Source organism: Globicephala melas, chromosome 2 (assembly GCF_963455315.2).
Source record: "Globicephala melas chromosome 2, mGloMel1.2, whole genome shotgun sequence".
NCBI lineage: Eukaryota > Metazoa > Chordata > Mammalia > Artiodactyla > Delphinidae > Globicephala > Globicephala melas.
This window is the reverse complement of record NC_083315.2, coordinates 81,287,932-81,302,446: the sequence shown is the minus strand read 5'-3', so window position 1 is coordinate 81,302,446 and position 14,515 is coordinate 81,287,932. Positions and strand designations below refer to the sequence as shown.

Here is a 14,515-nt window from a genome sequence, read left to right as displayed (position 1 = left end):
GATCAGGACTTACCTGATGGCGCAGTGGTTAAGAATCCGCCTGCCAATGCAGGCGACACAGATTTGAGCCCTGGTCTGGGAAGATCCCACATGCCACAGAGCAACTAAGCCCCTGTGCCACAACTACTAAGCCTGTGCTCTAGAGCTACTGAGCCTGCACTCTAGAGCCTTCGAGCCACAACTACTGAGTCTGTGAGCTACAACTACTGAAGCCTGCACGCCTAGAGCCTGTGCTCCGCAACAAGAGAAGCCACCACAGTGAGAAACCCGAGCACTGCAACGAAGCATAGCTCCCACTCGCCACAACTAGAGAAAGCCCGCACTCAGCAATGAAGAAACAACGCAGCCAAAAATAAATTAAATAAATAAATTTATCTTTTAAAAAAAGAAAGAAAGCATTTGATCAAAGGTGGAGAACCGCAGTGAGCAGATGTTCAGGAGCTCTGAGCAACCCAAATGAAGTCATGGAGGGCAGTGGGATGCAGAGAGATTGCTGTGGGTAGGGACCAGGGAAACAACACTTCTCTGGGTATCATGGATTCCTAGGTGCAGTCAGCCTAGCCTAGTAGATAAGATGCACAGAAACCAGACAGAAAAGACCTCCCTTCTTCAGTAATCAAGATGCTAAGAGAGCTCTTGATAAGACTAGGATAAAAGTAAGGATGGAGGGCTTCCCTGGTGGCGCAGTGGTTGAGAGTCCGCCTGCCGATGCAGGAGACACGGGTTCGTGCCCCAGTCCGGGAAGACCCACATGCCGCGGAGCAGCTAGGCCCGTGAGCCACGGCTGCTGAGCCTGCGCGTCCAGAGCGTGTGCTCCGCAACGGGAGAGGCCACAACAGTGAGAGGCCCATGTACCGCAAAAAAAAAAATAATAAATAAGGATGGAAATCAGAAGTAATACCTAGGGCCAAGCAAATGCTTTGTCACTGTGATGATTCAAGCTGGTCTCAATGAATAAGCATACTTGGAAAATATCCTTACTTCTCATCCACCTTCACATCTGTAAAAAGGAGATTAATTACACCTATCTCCAAGACTTACTAGGAAAATCAAACTGAATAAGAACAAGATGAAACAAGACAAATGCAATGCCTGGCACACAACAGGCATTCAGCAGAAAGAGTAGCTGCTGCTACTTCCCAACGCTGCTTTCCTCTGGCTCTGACTCAAACCAGGCCCCATGAATGCAAATACAAGAATTGAAGTTCTATGTTCACTTTTAGAAACTCCCAAGAGGGCGGAATAGGACTAACCATGGCATGAAGTCTCCCGTACATGCCTGCACAGCAAGATCCCTGCTCTCAAAATGTTGAAAGGATAGAAGGACCTGCCAGGTAAACACATACCAGCATGGGTGTGCAAAGGAGATGACTCAGTCTCTGTCACTGGTGAAGGGCCAGAAGGAGTTTCACTTAAAGAGAACAATAAAGATAAGATCACCTTTCTTCCCATTGCTGTCTAGGGTGCTTCAGGAAGGAACATTGAAAACTGATATAGAGCACAAATGTAAAAAGACCATCACATAGTTCAGAGTTAATTATAAGTAATTTTAATGAAACAATATGTTCCCTCAGCTTTCCATGTTCTTCCCAGAGGTGTAATGCAATAGGCCCAAGACACACACACTTATAAATTTATAATAAACACAGCTCTGCAGCTCACCTAGACCACATTCTTGGCCGCTGCTTAGCGACAGGAGTCACATTCACAGTTGCCAGTGAGCCCAGGGGTGTAATTTCACTTCTAAATAAAGAAGCATAATCAATAGAAACAGAACCATCCTGCGGGAACAACTGTACCCTTCCTGACTCATCACAGCGATTGTTTACCCAGAAAACAAAATTCTCTGCCCAAGTCCGCACGTCAGTTCGGCTTTCAGGAAATATATAGCAGTACGACCGGGACTCAAAATCGGGCGAATTTGGCTCCCAGGGTGCCAACGCCCTGGTCCTCTTTGACCTTCCTTCCTCACGCGGCAGATCCGGTCTGAGTACAGGCAGGGCATCGAGAACTGGATGCACCCACCCGGGGAGGGAGCCTTGGCGGCCCGCCCCTCTGGCTGCAGGACAGGCTCTGGCGACCGTAGCTGTCCCGGCAGCGCGCGCTGGGCAAGCGCTCGGGGCCGAGCCGCCAGGAGACGTCTGGCTACCTCCCCGACGCCCCGATACTCGCTGCGCCCCCGCCCGCAGCCACCAGCACTGCTCACCGAGACTCCGTACTTGAGCGCGATGCCCTGCAGCGTGTCGCCGGGGCGCACCCGATGCTCCACATGGCGCTCGATGACGCCGGCGCCCAGCGGCGCCCGCACGCTGGCCGTGCTGCCGTACGAGCGGGTCTTGGTGCGCGCCAGGCTCAGCGACAGCTCGGCCTCCTCGGCCTCGGAGAGCGAGCGCGACGGTGGCGGCGGCGAGGGGGCCGAGGGCCGGGGCGTGCGGGGTCCGGCTGCCCGCAGGGACCGCTCGGGCGAGGAATCAGCCATGGGTCCTGCGGAGGCCGCCAGGTCGGGAAGCTCGCCAAGAGGGCGGCGCCTCGTCCGCCGCCGCCTCCTCTTCCTCCTCACAGGGGCTGCGGAAGGCCGTTCCGCGGGGACGGCGGGCTGGAGGCCGCGGCGGAAAGCTGCGGACCGGCCATGGTGGGCACCTGCTCCTACGCGTTCCGCCTTCCCCAGCGCACCTGCAGGGAGGAGAGCGAAACGAGCTCCAGCTGCTGCCCCGCCGACGCCCCGGCTCCACCCTGCGCGCCGAGACCCGGCTGGCCCTGCGGTGCGAGGAGCGGGGCGCTCTAAGGCCCCTCGCCGTGGAGCTACTGGGCCCCATCCCTAGGCGCCCTCGGCCCCGGAGGCAACCCCGCGCCGGGCCGACGCAGCCTGGTTAAAGCCCTACCCTGTAAACAGCAAAACACCAAAGCTTTGCTCTGACTCCTTTATTGATTCCCCAGCAGGCGCCAGCTTTCTCAGACCTTCAAGCTCCCCCAGCCAAGGGTACTTCCCGCTCCCACCCCATTACCCCAGGACCTCACAGAAAACATTAAGACCATTAAACACACACAGTTTCTCCAGGCCCATCTCAACAGCCTGGAGGGTCCGGTGTGCTCAACACTCCAGGGGGGATAGTGCTTCTAAGGCCGGGTGGCTGACCTCAAACTAACCCTCCAGTTGCTTTGCTTTCACTCTCCATTGCACACCAGTGCCAATTTTAGTCCTGTGCTGCCTTGAAAGTCTGCCTAGCTACAGTTCATTCTCCTGGCTCACTGCTTAGAATTTACTATCTGCACCCAATTGTTTCTTATCAGTTTCCTCTTTGATACCCTGAAATCATGACTCCCCAAAGTTTTGTCATTAACGCCATCAGTGACCTCTTATCTGTAGTCTTTATCTGAACACCCTCTCCTCAACTTTCTGGCTTCCGATCCTATTCTACAGAGTGGGTGCGCGTTTACTAGAATCTAGCGCTCAGGATTCTGTTGTACTCTGGACAGCTCTCCAGGAGGAAGTACCCTACAGGCAGGTTAGGAGACTGGAGGTTTGATTCATTGGCTGAAGTTCTGATATGTCGCTGTGCTGGACAGAGGCAAAGGAACTAGAGTATAGGAGACAGGACGAGAGTGGGGGAGGAACACGTGGACCCCGAATCACCCTCCCGCTCAAAAATTCTTCAGTGGCTCCCTGTGGACAGCAGTATTAACTCACACTGGCATTCAACTCTTATTTCCATTTTTATTATTCATGCTCTGGCCGTACCCCATCTACAACTCATCCTGCAAACTCCATATACTCCTGCCACTTGAACTTCTTACCCTCATGCCTTGCATATGCTATACCCTCCACCTGTAACCCCACTCTTCCAATACTCTCTGTCTACATTTAAGAAAATATTAAGGTCCATCCCAAATGATACATCCCAAAATGAGATCTTTCCTGATTCTTCCCACCTGTCCCCCTCCCCCAACTGCCCAATTGTTATTGTTTCTCCATTGAATATCAAGGTGGTTTGTACCTCTTGTTTAGCATTTAACTCGTGTTTTGTGTCATGTACTTGTCTTATCTCCTCTATACATACTCCTGGAAGGTATAACTAGATCTTACTCATCCTTTTTAACTCCAGCAGTGCCTACCTAGCTCAGTGCCCTGAATAAAGCGTCAAAAGTGGTTGAATTGAGGTGTAGTAAAAAGATCCTGAAAGCTAAATTAGGTAATTTAGCAAGAGTCTGCCATAGAGGAACTCTTGGGTGGTGTCCAGTGTGGCTATCCCAGGACCTAAGAAAGAGGCAGAACCCCAGAGTTTCAATATATAAATGAGATCAGGTAATACTTCAAGAAAACAGGAGAAATTGCCCTCAGAGTCGACAGTCTAGTAGAGAGATAGCATATAACATGTCTTCCACTAAAGAAAAGTTTACGGAAGAAATGGAAGTTTTTATTTGAAAATTAATGAACTGGGTTCTATGAGGTATTATTAGGTGTTGCTTGAAAAGGGTTCCATGATCAATTAATTGGAGAAACACTGCGATATATGCTTCCCTTTTGGAGATTCACAGTGCACATTAGGATACTGAAGGCTCTAGAAGTCCTGTAGTAAAATAAGGTATTGGATTTTGCTTGACACCATATTTCCCAAACTCATTTGACCATGGAACCCCTTTTTTTTCTCAGAAATTTTACAATTTGGGAAATGCTGAATTAAAGTGGGGAAAGACAGGCCTAAATAAGGAACCAGGAAGATCGCTCTGGGAGTCAGATTCCCCAAAGGCAGAACAGTATACATAAGGAGGCAGAAAATGAGCCAGGAAGGAAAAAGGCTCTGTGATGATCACTTAATTCCTTTACAAAAAGACCAAGTCCTCTGTAAAAGTGCAAGGGAAAAGTTATCACAAGAAATGTATGGAGATTCGAAAGCCATCCCACTTCTCTCTTATCAGAGCTAATTTCTAAGCTGTCCCTAGTTATTTTCAATTTCTCCAGCCATAAGAAATCCTGGGTCAGAAAACACGTCTAGAACAGTTCTAAAATGCTCTGAAATAAATTCAACACAGTTCTCAGAATTTTCTCCACTGATTCCTTTTTGTGATCTTCACTAGCGTTTCCTCTAGCTCTCAGAAATTAATCGGCTTAAATAAGTACTTATTTGATGTTGCATGGTTAGGGTTCTTTGTGAGTTATTTATTCCTAGATAGATTTGAGCTGTTGTCAAATATCTAATGTTCCTGCGAATTTTTTAAAATAAATTTATTTATTTTTATTTTTGGCTGTGTTGGGTCTTCATTGCTGCGCGCAGGCTTTCTGTAGTTGCTACGAGCAGGGGTTACTCTTCGTTTGGCTTCTCATTAAGGTGGCTTCTCTTTGTTGCAGAGCACAGGCTCTAGGTGCGTAGGCTTCCGTAGCTGTGGCACACAGGCTCAGTAGTGGCTCGCGGGCTCTAGAGCACAGGCTCAGTAGTTGTGGTATAGAGGCTTAGTTGCTCCGCGGCCTGTGGGATCTCCCTGGACCAGGGCTCGAACCCATGTCCTCTGCATTGGCCAGAGGATTCTTTTATTTATTTATTTATTTTTGGCTGTGTTGGGTCTTCGTTTCTGTGCGAGGGCTTTCTCTAGTTGCGGCAAGCGGGGGCCACTCTTTATCGCGGTGCGCGGGCCTCTCACTATCGCGGCCTCTCTTGTTGGCGGAGCACAGGCTCCAGATGCGCAGGCTCAGTAGTTGTGGCTCACGGGCCCAGTTGCTCCGTGGCATGTGGGATCTTCCCAGACCAGGGTTTGAACCTGTGGCCCCTGCATGGGCAGGCAGATTCTCAATCACTGCACCACCAAGGAAGCCCTGGCCGGAGGACTCAACCACTGCGCCACCAGGGAAGCCCCTGTGAATTTTATATCGATCTCTCCCTAATCCAAAGTTAATATCTACAATTTGTGGCTCAGATTGAATTTTTTGTACATTTATTTTTCCTTCTTCAACCAGAACTTCAAAATTAGTTTTATGTATATCTACCTACAACATAGAACAAACCTCATCATTAGTAGTGACCATTAGAAGCACTTCCTCTGAGATCAAGAATAAGAACAGGAAGGCTTCTGTTACTACTCCTGTTTAATTTTGTTCTGGACGTCCCAGCCAATGCAATAAGAAAAAGAAGGAGAAACGGAAATGAAGATTGAAAAGAAATAAACTGTTATTTACCAATAATAAACAATACTCAAATGTTTACAGATAATGTCTACATTGGAACTGTTCAAACTATAAGACATAAGACTATAAGACACATTATGCAAATATCAATTGCATCAATCAATCAGAAAATATTTTGTGGAAAAGACAACCTTTTAGATACCAAAAAAAAAAAAAAATCTAGGAATAAACTTAGCAAAAGAGAAGCATGCTTTATATGGAAAAATTATTACATTCTATTAAAGGACATAAAAGAAGATTTAAACAAAAATAGAGATATACCATGTTTATAAATGGGGACACGCAAAATTTTCATTTCCTTCCCAAACTCATATATAAATTCATTGAAATTCCAACCAAAATCCCTATAGGATTCTTCAAAGGACATGACAGGCTTACCTTAAAATTCATATGGAAGGGCTTCCCTGGTGGTGCAGTGGTTGAGAGTCCGCCTGCCAATGCAGGGGATACGGGTTCGTGTCCCAGTCTGGGAAGATCGCACATGGCGTGGAGTGGCTGGGCCCGTGAGCCATGGCCGCTGAGCCTGCGCATCCGGAGCCTGTGCTCCACAGCGGGAGAGGCCACAGCAGTGAGAGGCCACAGCAGTGAGAGGCCCGCGTACCGCAAAAAAAAAAAAAAAAAAAAAAAAATTCATATGGAAGATAAAGGCTAAGAAGAGCCAAGACATTCCTGAAGAAGAATGAGAAAGGGAGACTTAACTTTACAATCATCAAGATTTACAAAAAATGTGAGAACTAAACTATTACAGTAGTGATGCTGGGAAAGACAAATAAATGTAAGAAGGGGACAACAAAGAAAGCCCAGAAGCAGACCCACACATATCAGAGAAATGAATCTATGACAATAAATGCTGCTGCCACAATTAGCCATCCATGTGGAAAAAAATTGTAGATCTCTACCTTATACCATATGCCAAAATCAATTATAGACTGATTAAATATATAATTGGGAAAAGCAAACTTTAACACTTTTAGAATATCTTTATAACCTTAGGATAGCAAAGAATTTCTTAAGCAAGATACCAAAAATACAAACTACAAAGAAAACAACTGGCAAATTCTATATATAAACATAAAAACCTCTGTCCTGAAAAGGCACCTGAAAAATTTCAATAGGCAAGGTGTAAAATGGGAAAATATATTTGAATACCTATAACTGACAAAGTATTACTATCCAGAGTATGTTAAAATGCCTACAAGTTATTAGAAAAAAACACCCACTAGAAAAATGGTCAAAAGATATGAACAGACAATTTACAGAAGATAAAACGCAAATGGCCAATAGAAAGATGCACAACCTTACCAAAAAGCAGAGAAATTCCATTTAAAACTACAATTTCATAGGCATGAGACTAGCAAAAATTAAAGAACTGGACAATTCTAAGTATTGGTAAGATTCCTGTGGAACAACAGAAATTCTCAAACAGCGTTGGTGGCAGTATAAATAGGTGCAACCACTTTGAAGAGCTGTAGGACGATATCTAGTAAAGTTGAAGAAATTCATATCTGGTTCTGGTTCTAGCAAGCTGGAAGTCTAAACTAACTTGAAGTCCTCCTAATATAAGTATTTATAATTTAATTTTTTAATGAAATACATAATTGAGTTGGCAATAAAAAAGGGACAGGCTTTTGTATCAAAACAAGAGGGATTTGTAAGCTACAACCATAAACAACTTGCCTAAACTAATACGTGACAAAATAGAAAGTCTGAATGGTTCTATAACCATTAAAGAAACTGAATCAGTACTAGAGTTAAAAATCTTGTTACCAAATAAAAAAAGTCAGCATCGGAAGATCTTATTGGAAGATTCTATCAACCTTTCAAAGAACAGATCAATCCAATTTTATGTGAACTCTTTCAGAGAAAAGAAGTAGCAGGAACAATCTTCAACTTAGTTCATAATATAACCATACACCCAATCCCACATCCATCATGGTATAACCATGACCAAAACCAGTTGAGGAAGGTATCACGCTCATAAAGATGGATATAAGAATCTTAAAATATTATTAAGCCAAATCTAGCAGTGCATAAAAATGATAATCCAGCATAAACAAGATGAGTTTATGCTAGAAATTCAAGGTGCCTTAATATTAAGACATTAGTAGATTAAATGACAGAATAGATAGAACAAAGGAATGACTCTAATAAAGGATGGGCAAGACCTTTACAGAGAAAAAAATTTTAATATTTGAAAATACATTAAAGAAGACTTAAATAAATGGAAAAACTACACCATGTTCATGGACAGGAAGACTCAATATCATACAAAATGTCAGTACTCTACAAATTGATCGTATATTCTATGAAACAGCAATGGGTTTGCAAAAAACATGACAAGCTAATTCTAAAGTTGATATGGAAAAGCAAAGACCCACAGACAGCCAAGATATTTTTGAAGAATAAGGAAAGGGAAACTGCCCTACTAGATATCAAGAATTATTATGAAGCTATAATAGTTAAGCCAGGGTGACATTGATGCTGGAAAACCAATGGATAATAGTGCACCCAGAAACACAATCACAAACGTATAAGAACTTCATCTATGACAAAGGTAGCATTGTAGGTCACTGGGAAATGGTCTATAAAACACATGATGTCAGGACAATTAGTTATCCACATGGTAGAATCTCTACTTCCTACCACACACAAAATTTAAGTTCAGTTGAATTACAGACTTAAATGTGAAAGATAAGGGCTTCCCTGGTGGCGCAGTAGTTGAGAGACCGCCTGCCGATGCAGGGGACACGAGTTCGTGCCCCAGTCTGGGAAGATCCCACATGCCGCGGAGCGGCTAGGCCCGTGAGCCATGGCCGCTGAGCCTGCGCGTCCGGAGCCTGTGCTCCGCAACGGGAGAGGCCGCAACAGTGAGAGGCCCGCGTACCACAAAAAAAAAAAAAAAAAAAAAAAAAAAATGTGAAAGATAAAACTTTTAGAAGAATATAGAGAAAAATATCTTTATGATCTCAGGACAAGAAAAGATTTCTTTAGTAGGATGAAAAAAAGCTCTATTCATAAAAGATTGATAAGCATGACAACGTTAAAATTAAGAACTTCTAACAAAAAAGATATCTTAAAGAAAATAAAAAGACAAATTAGAAACTAAGAGAAGAAACAGGTGTCCTAGGAACCAAAAATATTTGAATAAAATGTTGAATTATCTCATTATCCAAATTCTAGCTAACTTTTATATGAAAATAAAGAATGAAATAGATTCTGAAAACTAGGTATTCTTCATTATTTGAACTCTGGTTATCTGAATTCAGAAACTTCATAAATTCTGGTAGCAAGGAATGTCTATTTGTAACATATGCAATCAACCAAAGATTAATATCTAGAATATTTAAAGAGCTAATTCCTACATAACAATAAAAGACATAATCCAATGGGATAACTAGAATTTTATAGAAGAAAATATCGTAACTGTGAATAAACATGTGAAAAAATACTCAATCTCATTAAAATCAGAAAAATTCACATTAAGACCACAAAGAGTAACCCTTTTACACTCACCAGATGGGCAAAATCTAAGTTTGGTAAGACCAGTTACCACTGAAGATAAGAATTCTATGCAATGCTGGGAGGAGTACAATTGGGTACAGCCACTTTGAAAAACACTCTGCCACTATCTTGCAAAACTATACATGCACATTTCCTACAAACCAGAAATTCCAATACTAGACACTGTATATCCCCTGTTGAAAATCTCGTACCTATACACCAGGAGACATGTTGTGAAAACGTCCATAGCAGCATCATTCAGAACAACAAAAACTGGAAATGATCAATTATTCAGCAGCAGAACAGAGAAGTAAATTGTGCTATAATTATATAATTGCATATTTTAACAGGCTTATTGAGAAATAGTTCACATACCATACAATTAACCCATATAAAATGTTTCCGGCTTCCCTCGTGGCGCAGTGGTTGAGAGTCCGCCTACCAATGCAGGGGACACGGGTTTGTGCCCCGGTCCGGGAAGATCCCACATGCCGCGGAGCGGCTGGGCCCGTGAGCCACGGCTGCTGAGCCTGCGCGTCCGGAGCCTGTGCTCCGCAACGGGAGAGGCCACAGCAGTAAGAGGCCCACGTACCGCATAAAAAAAAAAAGTTTCACATTACATTATTAGTTTTTTAATTTGTGGTAAAATATATATGTATAATACAATATAAAATTAACCACTTGAACCATTTTTAAGTATACAACTTAGTGGCACAAAATACAATTCACAGTGTGGTACCACCATCACAACACTATCTCCAAAACGTTTTCATCACTCCAAACAGAAACTATAAACACTAAGCAGTGACTTCCAATTTCTACTTCCCACAGCCCCTGGTAACCTCTAATCTACTTTCTATCTCTATGAATTTGCCTATTATAGACATTTCTTACAAATAGAAACTTAGAATATTTGTCCTTTGTGTATGGTTTGTTTCACTTAACATAATGTCCTCAAGGTTCATCCATGTTGTAGCACGTGTCAGAACTTCATTCCTTTTTATGGTTGAATAATACTTCATTGTGTGGATATATCACATTTTGTTTGTCCATTCATCGGCTGATGGATACTTGTTGGGTTGTTTCCACATTTTGGCAATTGTAAATAATACTGCAGTAAACACTGGCATATAAGTATCTGTTCAAGTCCTTACTTTAGATTTCTTTAGAAAGATACCTAGGACTGAAATTGCTGGGTCACACATGTTTAGCTTTTTTTTTTTTTTTTTTTTTTGCGGTACGCGGGCCTCTCACTGCTGTGGCCTCTCCCGCTGCGGAGCACAGGCTCCGGACGTGCAGGCCCAGCGGCCATGGCCCACGGGCCCAGCCTCTCCGCGGCATGTGGGATCCTCCCGGACCAGGGCACGAACCCGCGTCCCCTGCATCGGCAGGCGGACTCTCAACCACTGCGCCACCAGGGAAGCCCTCATGTTTATCTTTTTGAGGAACCATCAAACTGTTTTCCACAGCAGCTGCACCGTTTCACATTCCCACTTGCAGCAATGTATGCAGGTTCCAATTTCTCCATATCTTTGCCAACAAATATTTTCCCCAGTCTGTGGCTTGCCTTTTCATTCTTTTAACAGTGTCTTTCTCAGAGCCGAAGTTTTCAACTTTCATAAAGCCCAACTTATCAATTTTTTCTTTCCCGAATCTGCTTCTGGTGTTGCATCTAAAAAGTCATCATCAAATCCAAAGTCACCTGGATTTTGTCCTATGTTATTTCCTGTAAGTCTTATAGTTTTGTGATTTGAATTTAGGTCTATGATCCATCTTCAGTTAATATAAATGGTGAGAATTCTGTGTTTAGATTTATTCTTTTGCATGTGGATGTCCAGTTGCTAAGCACCACTGGTTGAAAAGACTATCCTTTCTCTATTAAATTGTCTTTGCTTCTCTGTCAAAGATAAGTTAACTGTATTTGTGTGAGTCTATTTCTGGGCTCTCTATTCTGTTTCATTGATCTATTTGTCTATTTTTTCACTAATACCACACTGTTATGATTACTGTAGCTTTATAGTAAGTCTTGAAATTTGGTAGCGTAAGTCCTTTGACTTTGTTCTTCCTCTTCAGTATTGTATGACTAGTCTGGGTCTTTTACCTTTCCATATAAACTTTGGAATTAGTTGGTTGATAACCTACAAAATAACTTGTTCAGATTTTGATTGGGATTGCCCTGAATCTATAAGTCAAGTTGGGAAGAAATGGCATCCTAACAACACTGAGTTTTTCTCTCTATAAATATGAAATATCTCACCATTTAAATTTTCTTTAACTCCTTTCATCAGAGCTTGTCGTTTCCCTCATATAGATACATATACCTAAGTATTTTTTTCTTTCTTTCTTTCTTTTTGGTACTAAAATAAATGATGTTGTGTTTTTAATTTACAATTACAGGAAAGCAATTGCCTTTGTCTATTGACCTTGTAACTTAACAACCTTGCTATAATCACTTATTAGTTCCGAAAGGTTTTTAAAATAATTCTTTGGGATTTTCTACATAGACAATCATGTCATCTATGAACAAAGACTTTCATTTCTTCCTTCCTAATCTGTATATACCTTCCCTCCCCTTCTAGTCACCCTGCACTAACTAGGATTTTCAGTATGATGTTGAATAGGAATAATGAGAGGAGATATCCTTGCCTCGTTTCTGATCTTAGGGGGAAAGCATCTAGTTTCTCACCATTAAGTATGTCAGCTGTAGTTTTTATATATCTTCTTTATCATATCGAGGACGATCCCCTCTATTCCTAGTTTTCTGCGTGCTTTCTATCATGAATGAATGTTGGATTTTGTCAAATGCCTTTTCTATATCCATTGATATGATCATATAAGTTTTTTCTTCTTTAGCCTGCTGATGTGATGGATTAATTGATTCTTTAAATGGTGAACCAGCCTTGCATACCTGGAATAAACTCCACTTGCTAGTAAGATTCTTTTTATGCATTCCTGAACTCAATTTATTAATATTTTGTTGAAGACTTTTGCATCTATTTTCATGAGCGATACTGACCTGTAATTTTTCTTCCTTGTAATATCTTTGTCTGGTATTGGTATTAGGGTAATACTGGCCTCATAGAATGAGTTAGGAAGTGTTCCTCTGCTTCTATTTTCTGAAAGAGATTATAGAGAATTGGTATCATTTCTTCCTTAAATTCTTGGTAGAATTCACGAGTGAAACCATCTCAGCCATAGTAAAGTTAATATGGATTATAGCAAAAATAAATGAAATGGAGACTAGAAAAACAATAGAGAAAATCAACGAAACCAAAAGTTGGTGCTTCGAAAAGATCAACAAAATTGACAAACCTTTAGCTAGACTGACCAAGAAAAAAAGAAAGAGATGCATATACTAAAATTAGGAATGAAGGAGGGAACATCTCCTAGATCTACATATCACTACTGATATTACAGAAAGAAAAAGGATAATAAAGAAATATTATGAACAACTGTTTGCCAACAAACAAGGTAACTTAGATGAAATGGATAAATTCCTAGAAAGACACAAACTAACAAAACTGACTCAAGAAGAAATACGTAATCTGAATTCAACCACAAAGACTGAATTAGTAATTTTTAAATTTCCAACAAAAAAAGCCAAGGCCAAGATGGTTTCATTGGTAAATTCTACCAAACATTTAAAGAATTAAAAAAATTAATACCAGTCCTTCATAAATGCTTCCCAAAATTAGAAGAGGAAGCAACACTTCCTAACTCATTCTATAAGGCTAGTATTACTCTGATACCAAAACTAGTCAAAGCATCAAAAGATAAGAAAACTACTGACCAATATTCCTATGAATATGGACACAAAAGGTTTTCAACAAAATACTAGCAAACCAATTCCAACAATACATAAAGAGGATTATACACCATGACCAAGTAGGATTTATCTCAGGAATGAATAGTTAATTTAAGATCTGAAAATAAATGTAATACACCATATTAATAGAATAAATGAAAAAACCCACATGATCATCTTAACAGACACAGAAAAAGTCTTTGGTGCAATCTAACACCCCTTCATGATAAAATCATTGAACAAAGTAGGAATAGACAGGAACCTCTTCAAACTGATAAAGGGTGTTTACCAAAGGATACCATCAAGAAATTAGAAAAAAGAACAACCCACAGAATGGGAGAAAATATGTGCAAATAATATGTCTGATAAGGAATTTATAATCATAACACATAAAAAACATTTATAGATCAATAATAAAAAGGCAAATAGCCCAGTTTAAAAAGCAGGCAAAAGATTTTTTAAAATTAATTTATTTATGTATTTATTTTTGGCCGCATTGGATCTTTGTTGCTGTGCACGGGCTTCTCTTTGCGGTGGCTTCTCTTGTTGCAGAGCATGGGCTCTAGGTGAACGGGCTTCAGTAGTTGTGGCGCACGGACTTAGTTGCTCTGCGGCATGTGGGATCTTCCCGGACCAGGGCTTGAACCCGTGTCCCCTGCCTTGGCAGGCGGATTCTCAACCACTGCACTTCCAGGGAAGCCCAAAATTGTACACTTTAAGAGGGTAAATTTATGGTATTTGGAATATATCTCAGGGAAGCTGTATTTTAAAAATACAGAGATTAAAAAAATAATAATAAATTAAAAAATAAAAATATAGAGATTATTCAGCCGCCAAAAAGAATGAAATCTTGCCATTTGCGACAACATGGATGGACCTTGAGAGCATTATCCTTAGTGAAATAAGTCAGATGAGAAAGACAAATACTGTGTGATCTCACTTACATGTGGAATCGAAAACAAAAACAAAAACCAAGTTTGTAGATACAGAGAACAGACCAGTGGTTGCCAGAGGCAAGGAGCGGGGAGTGG

At 41.6% G+C, this 14,515-nt stretch overlaps 1 protein-coding gene across 3 annotated transcripts in view; it reads right to left on the bottom strand.

Annotated features, from left to right (window-relative positions):
• LYSMD2 (LysM domain containing 2) overlaps positions 1-14,515 on the bottom strand; it is a 28,976-nt gene that overhangs the window by 10,403 nt on the left and 4,058 nt on the right. Inside the window, exons 2-3 of one of the 3 annotated variants that reach the window (XM_060294260.1) lie at positions 12,696-12,795; positions 2,207-2,673 (exon numbers count right to left, since the gene is read on the bottom strand). In XM_060294260.1, coding sequence (XP_060150243.1) covers positions 2,207-2,479 — 273 coding nt within the window. In that variant the 5' untranslated portion in view covers positions 2,480-2,673; positions 12,696-12,795. Of the gene's footprint in view, positions 1-13; positions 38-2,206; positions 2,674-12,695; positions 12,796-14,515 lie in introns of those variants that run through there. The other 2 variants (XM_030850349.2, XM_030850355.2) reach the window with 2 other exon arrangements.